Source organism: Papio anubis, chromosome 12 (genome assembly GCF_008728515.1).
Source record: "Papio anubis isolate 15944 chromosome 12, Panubis1.0, whole genome shotgun sequence".
NCBI classification, from domain to species: Eukaryota; Metazoa; Chordata; class Mammalia; order Primates; family Cercopithecidae; genus Papio; species Papio anubis.
The window spans coordinates 109,502,084-109,508,784 of NC_044987.1; the positions used below are offsets into that span (position 1 = coordinate 109,502,084).

General features: G+C 41.2%; 1 protein-coding gene across 1 annotated transcript; it reads left to right on the forward strand.

Annotated features, from left to right (window-relative positions):
- The first annotated feature begins 948 nt into the window (after positions 1 to 948).
- LOC101021194 (olfactory receptor 4D6) lies at positions 949 to 6,136 on the forward strand. Its single transcript, XM_021925707.2, has one exon. It carries the CDS (start codon positions 2,601 to 2,603, stop codon positions 3,543 to 3,545), a length of 945 nt encoding a protein of 314 aa, XP_021781399.2. The 5' UTR covers positions 949 to 2,600; the 3' UTR covers positions 3,546 to 6,136.
- The last annotated feature ends 565 nt before the right edge of the window (positions 6,137 to 6,701 follow it).

The following is a 6,701-nucleotide window of genomic DNA, read 5'->3' on the forward strand; positions in this document are numbered from 1 at the left end:
ATAAACAAAAATAAAAGCGGCAACTCACTTCCACAGGAATGAAATTATTCTAATGGTGGAAACATCAGGGATCTAACAAGATAACAAGATTTTTAAGAGGACTTCTGTATGTTCTAACCCCACAAACTAAACTATAAAATACACTCAACTGTAAGAGAACTGAAATAAGAAAAATTAAGAACTATGTTGCTTATGGAACACTTTCTTTTGCTTTTATTTCAGGGAAAGTGCTCTATCCTTTGTTCATCTGGTATACTGTCTTCTTTCTTATCCTATATTTTTTCAGACATAATTATGTTTTTTCAAATGCCAATTGCCTACTTTTTATTGTTGAATTAGATTTTGGTCATCTCAATTTTTTTTTTTTTTTTTTTTTTTTGAGGCAAAGTCTCGCTCTGTCGCCCAGGTTGGAGTGCAGTGGTGCAATCTTGGCTCACTGCACGCTTTGCCTCCTGGGTTCACGCCATTCTCCTGCCTCAGCCTCCCGAGTAGCTGGGACTACAGGCGCCCACCACCATGCCTGGCTAATTTTTTGTATCTTTAGTACAGACGGGGTTTCACTGTGTTAGGATGGTCTCAATCTCCTGACCTCGTGATCCGCCCACCTCAGCCTCCCCAAGTGCTGGGATTACAGGCGTGAGCCAGTGTGCCCGGCTCCTTAAATTTTTAAAAATTATCTAGAATATGAGTCCTTGGGACATACAGATATTCTTTTGTTTCACAGGCCTGCTGTATCAAATGGTTTGGGGGCGGGGTTATTGTTTTGTAGAGACAGGAACTTGCTCTGTCACGAGGGCTGGAGTATAATGGCACAATCATAGCACACTGCAGCCTTGAATTCCTGGGCTCAAGCGATCCCCCTACTTCAGCCTCCTGAGTAGCTCAGGTGCACACCACCATGCCTGGCTAATTTATTTTTTTTAATTTGTTGTTGTTGATAAGATGGGGTCTCACTATTGCCCCGGCTGGTCTCAAACTCCTGATCTCAAGCAATCTGCCCGCCTCGACCTCCCAAAGTGCTGGGATTACAGGCATTAGCCACGGCACCTGGTTCATACAGATATTCTTACTAAAAGAAGTTTGTCCTCACATGACTGAATTTCTGATTTGGGGAAAAGCGGTATTAATATAGTAAATTGCTATTATATAGCAATAGTAGAATATCCCTAGAATCTGAGTCAATAAACCTGGTTACAACTCTCTATCTTTCACCAATTCAAACTCTGATTCTGAAAAAAAATAAATGTCCTTCTCTAGTCACTCCTGAAGTAAGAAGCATTAGACTAATTTATCTCTGAAGTCCTGTGATGCTCTAATGATCAGTTTCTCTGTGATACTAAAACATGCCCTTAACAATGATTGTAGCTCTATACTCTACCAAGAGCCCTGTGTGTCAATAGCAAGGTCCAGGCTTCCCAGAGTGCCAAAGAGGAGTAATTATGAGGGCCTGACTCTTCTCTTTTTATAAAGGATGAGATGAGGAATAGGTAGACAGGCTACTTAATAAACACTCTAAGCCTTACATACACACTAGAATTCTCGTAAGCCAAAGTAAGCCCCAGACTCTCTGATTTCTCAGAGTGGTACTGAAAAACCTCTGGAGACTGTTATGTTAAAGAAAAATTATTCACCAGACAACTATTAAAGACAGGAAGATAGATTTCATTTAAAACTCTTGCAATAGAAGAAAAAGATTGAACTCAACTTAAAATATAGCAAAGACAAGTGAAGATTTATAAGCAATGAGCAGAGTGAGGGAGGTCAGTGGACTGGAAATTACTAAGAAGTGATATCAAAGGTAGGGTGGTTCTTGCTAAACTAGCATAAAAGAATTCTTGCTAAAGACTGGCCAAGGACTTAGACACAAGGACTTAGATATCGAGGGTGAGGGATGAGGTTAAAAATAATAAATACATAAAAGGGTAACGGGTGAGGAATTTGATTAGATTTCAAGGGTGGGAAATTCTCATTAAACTGACTTGGCAAGATTCCTGTTAAAACTGGGCTCAGCAAAGACAGACACAGAAGGTCAAGATTGAGTCATAGTCAAGAAAAGGGCTCAGAGGAGCCTAAGCAACATTTGGTCAAGGAGGGAATCTTTCTCAAGTCAGGAGAATGATTTGGATTTGAATCCTCAATTTACAATTCACTAATTTTGCAACTATGCAGATGTGAGTAAGTCATTAACTGCTCTAAAGCTTCAGTTTCCCCATATATAAAATGTAGATAATCGTTCTAAAAACTCTTCAGAAACTTCATGAGAATCGAAATCAAGATGAGCTATTGCAGGTGAAAGCCCTTGGTAAAGCATAGGCGAATGGCCACAGTCCATCCATCTCTCTCTGGTCAGAGTGAGGATACAGACATATGATGGTTTTTCCCTGTCAACCCAGGATATTTACAATAAGAAAGAAGAACCATATGGAAGAAGAATTTCCAGACCACAAAGGGAAGGCTGGCCCAGTTTTTCTGTGTAGTCATGATGACCTCGATGCTTGAGAGCAGTATGTGATCAATGATTTTGCCACCTCATGTCACCATAATCCAAGTTCTAATATATCTTCGCCCAGGGTAGGACGTGGAAGACAGTCATCCTCGTCATGGACCAGATCAACCACACTAATGTAAAGGAGTTTTTCTTCCTGGAACTTACTCGTTCCCGAGAGCTGGAGTTTTTCTTGTTTGTGGTCTTCTTTGCTGTGTATGTAGCAACCGTCCTGGGAAATGCACTCATTGTGGTCACTGTCACCTGTGAGTCCCGCCTGCACACTCCTATGTACTTTCTCCTGCGGAACAAATCAGTCCTGGACATCATTTTTTCATCTATCACCGTCCCCAAGTTCCTGGTGGATCTTTTATCAGAGAGGAAAACCATCTCCTACAATGGCTGCACGGCACAGATCTTTTTCTTCCACTTTGCTGGTGGGGCAGATATATTTTTCCTCTCTGTGATGGCCTATGACAGATACCTTGCAATCGCCAAGCCCCTGCACTATGTGAACATGATGAGGAAAGAGGTGTGGGTGGCCTTGGTGGTGGCATCTTGGGTGGGTGGTGGTTTGCATTCAATCGTCCAGGTATTTCTGATGCTTCCACTCCCCTTCTGTGGCCCCAACACGCTGGATGCCTTCTACTGTGATGTGCCCCAGGTGGTAAAACTGGCCTGCACTGACACCTTTGTTTTGGAGCTTCTCATGATCTCTAACAATGGACTGGTGACCCTGCTCTCATTCCTGCTGCTCCTGGGCTCCTACACTGTCATTCTGGTGATGCTGAGATCCCACTCTGGGAAGGGGCGGAACAAGGCCCTCTCCACGTGCACTTCCCACATCCTGGTGGTGACTCTTCACTTCGTGCCTTGCGTTTACATCTACTGCCGGCCCTTCATGACGCTGCCCATGGACACAACCATATCCATTAATAACACGGTCATTACCCCCATGCTGAACCCCTTAATCTATTCCCTGAGTAATCAAGAGATGAAGTCAGCCATGCAGAGGCTGCAGAGGAGACTTGGGCCTTCCGAGAGCAGAAAATGGGGGTGAGCAGTCAGATGGAGAGTGGAAGTCCATCTGATCTAGTTTTCTCAAAATGCTAGCCTAAGAGTAACAGGTAGCTAGCTCTTCTTCCACCACTTCATTGTATATCTTCATAGCCACTCGATTCTATTAGCGAGAGTATACAAACAAAAAGAAGAAATGAGATTAAACAATGTGAGCTATCGAGTTTGTGGACTCAGGAGAAGAAGGCGGTATAAGGTTGAAAGCAATACCCTAAATGCTTTTTGGTGTTATCTGTGACTCATACCAACACTTATCTCACTTTTAGCACCCGTAATATGGAAATATCATTACTTACTCACAACGTTGTCAAAAGAATGAAATGTGATCAATGCAGTGACGATGATAGTTGTGAAGGTTAGTACTGCTCCTGGCATTAATCAGGTATTCAATCAACTTTCCCTATTACCTATCCCTCTCTTCCTAAATGTGCATATATGCAGAATATAGACACATTTATTTCATATATGCTTTCTGTGGTGACTCTGCTATATCCAGTCAATTATTAAAATCACTTGATTTTATATTTTAAGTACAGAATTTTAAGTATATTTCACCAATTAGTGAAAATGGGAAGAATATTTTAAATTGTAAGTCAAATATGTACATGGACAAATTTATACATGGACCAAGTATTTCCTGTTCTCAGGTCTAGTCTACTGATTTACTAACTGAAATTAAAAAGATGCTTGTACAGTTTGGGTACATATATGCACAGAGACAATTTCTTTATGTTAACCTGAACTTCCTTTTCTTCTTTATACACTCTTTACATTTCACCCTCGGGGCTTTTGTGATTGGAATAAAACCATAGTTTTTGTTTATGTATGGGTAGACAATTCAAGACAAATCATGGTGGTTCAAGAAAACAAAACCTGTCTAATAAATACATTTTATGCCTTCATGGCCCTTGGCCCACTTTTTGTTCCAGGAGAGAAAAGAAACACATTGTATTCAGGGTCATTTGGGAATAGCCACTGGGTCTGTGTTAGAATCCATCTCTCTCTCAAGGGAAGGATTCCAAGACAGTAGATATGTAAAGACAATGAATCCTCCTTCTTCCTCTATACTCATCTCAAATCCACCCTTCGGCCTTCAACAGTCATTCAAAAATTATCCAAGAGAAGTAAGGAAGCTCAAGAAATTGCAACACATTGAAAAAAGTTTTGCAAGGTACCGAACTGTTATAATGCATTAATATTTGGCCACGAAGATCCTAGTAGTTGACATACATCTGTGATCCTCCCTGAGTCCTACAAGACCGAGATAATGAGCCAAGACCCTGCATCAGCTCACCGTGCAGCCCCAAGGGCCTAGAGTCACAGCTACTCATGGCAGGAGGATCATTTGAACCCAGGAGTTGGAGACCAGCTTGGACAACACAGCAGGACCTTGTTTCCACACACACACACAAAAATTATTAGCCCCCTCAGGGAGCTTTATTAGCTGTTTTTCCTAATTGCTCCTTTATGAGGAAATTCAATACCAAAAATATACTGTATATATTTATGTGTACTGAAGCCTTTTGAAGGGCCATACCTCACTGTAATAAGTAAGTTTTGTTGCTTCCCTGAGAATGAATTGTCTCTTTGGACATGTCAGGCTCTCATTGAGTATGAATGATTATATGACATTAAATGTTTCCAGAGACCAATATTTCCCCAAAACTCAGAGAATCACAGAAGAGGTAGATTCATGTCCATGCGTTCTGGGGCCTTGAAAGAATTTGGAAAGCAGAGAAATGTGGGCATCCTTGTGTGTGTCTGTGTGTGTGTGTGTGTGTGCATATGTGTGGATTTGCTTGCAGTAATAACTTGGAAACTGTTTAATAACTCCCTCTGGAACTCTGACACTACCAGAAGGATGCCCATTCTATTTCCACACTCACATCCAATAAAATTTCCTTTGCTAATTCTCATATTAGGCCTGAGCCTGAGACATTAGTGCACATAGCAAGGACATTTTGAGCCAAGGAGAAGAGCCAACAATGATGTAACTCTCTTAGTCGGCTCTTTCCAACATGAAGGCTGAAGAGAAGACATTGAAATCTGGTATGATTTATTTTCAGAAGGACTTTACCGTCAAGCGCTATATTTCCCCATGATTGTATATGCTGAGGCCCGGCTACCCAGTCTCAGATGGTGTAAATTCATAGTTGGACACTGAAGGATTTAGGTAAGAATATTGAACTGTCAGAGTGTGAGATATTATGGATTATGCATGAATATGATGAGCATGAAAAACACGTCAAGTGTATAAGATATGGCAAAAATAGTTGAAAACTTTAGCAACAGGAAACCAAAAAAAATGGATGTTAAATATTGGGAAATAAGTAATATCTTCATAAAAAGGATCCACAGCAATGGGGTCAGCATAACAAAAGAGAAGGCAGTTTGTATTTGATGGAAAGAATAGACCAGGCGGTGGCTCACATCTGTGATCCTTTGGGAACCTGAGATGAGCAGATTGCCTGAATTCAGTTGAGTGTTCAAGACCAGCCTGGCCAACATAGTGAAATCCCATCTCTACTAAAAACACAAAAAATTAGCCAAGCGTGGTGGTGCACCCCTGTAGTCCCAGCTACTCAGGAGGCTGAGGCATGAGAATTGCTTGAACCCGGGAGCCTGAGGTTGCAAAGAGCAGAGATCACACCACTGAACTCCAGCCTGGGCAGCAGAATGAGACTCTGTCTCCAAAAATAAATAAGTAAAATAAAATGAAATAAGAAAAAGAAAGGAGCAGATTTTGTTTCAGTTTAGGGTTTGCCCATGAGGATCATGAAGCTCTTTCTATAAAATAGGTGCTTACTTACAAAGACATGACCTTAACCTCAAATTCCCTTAACAACTGTGAAGGTTTCAGAGTCAGCTCCATATGCATACTTTGCCCATGGCTCACTGGGTGTCGTTTCTCTTTGATTCGGAGACAGCCTTATTCCCAAACCCATTCACCCAGTGCTGAAGCCTTGGTTCCACTCAGTCAATTCACACATGTTCACTGAAACAAAACTAAGCAAGCTGATTCAAAGAGAAGCTGTCCTTTCACAGAATAGCATTTTACATTTCGCAAATGTCTTCATAAATGACCTTTCATGATAGGCAGGATTCAGTTTTAGCTATTGCAAGAACAGAAGTCCAAACA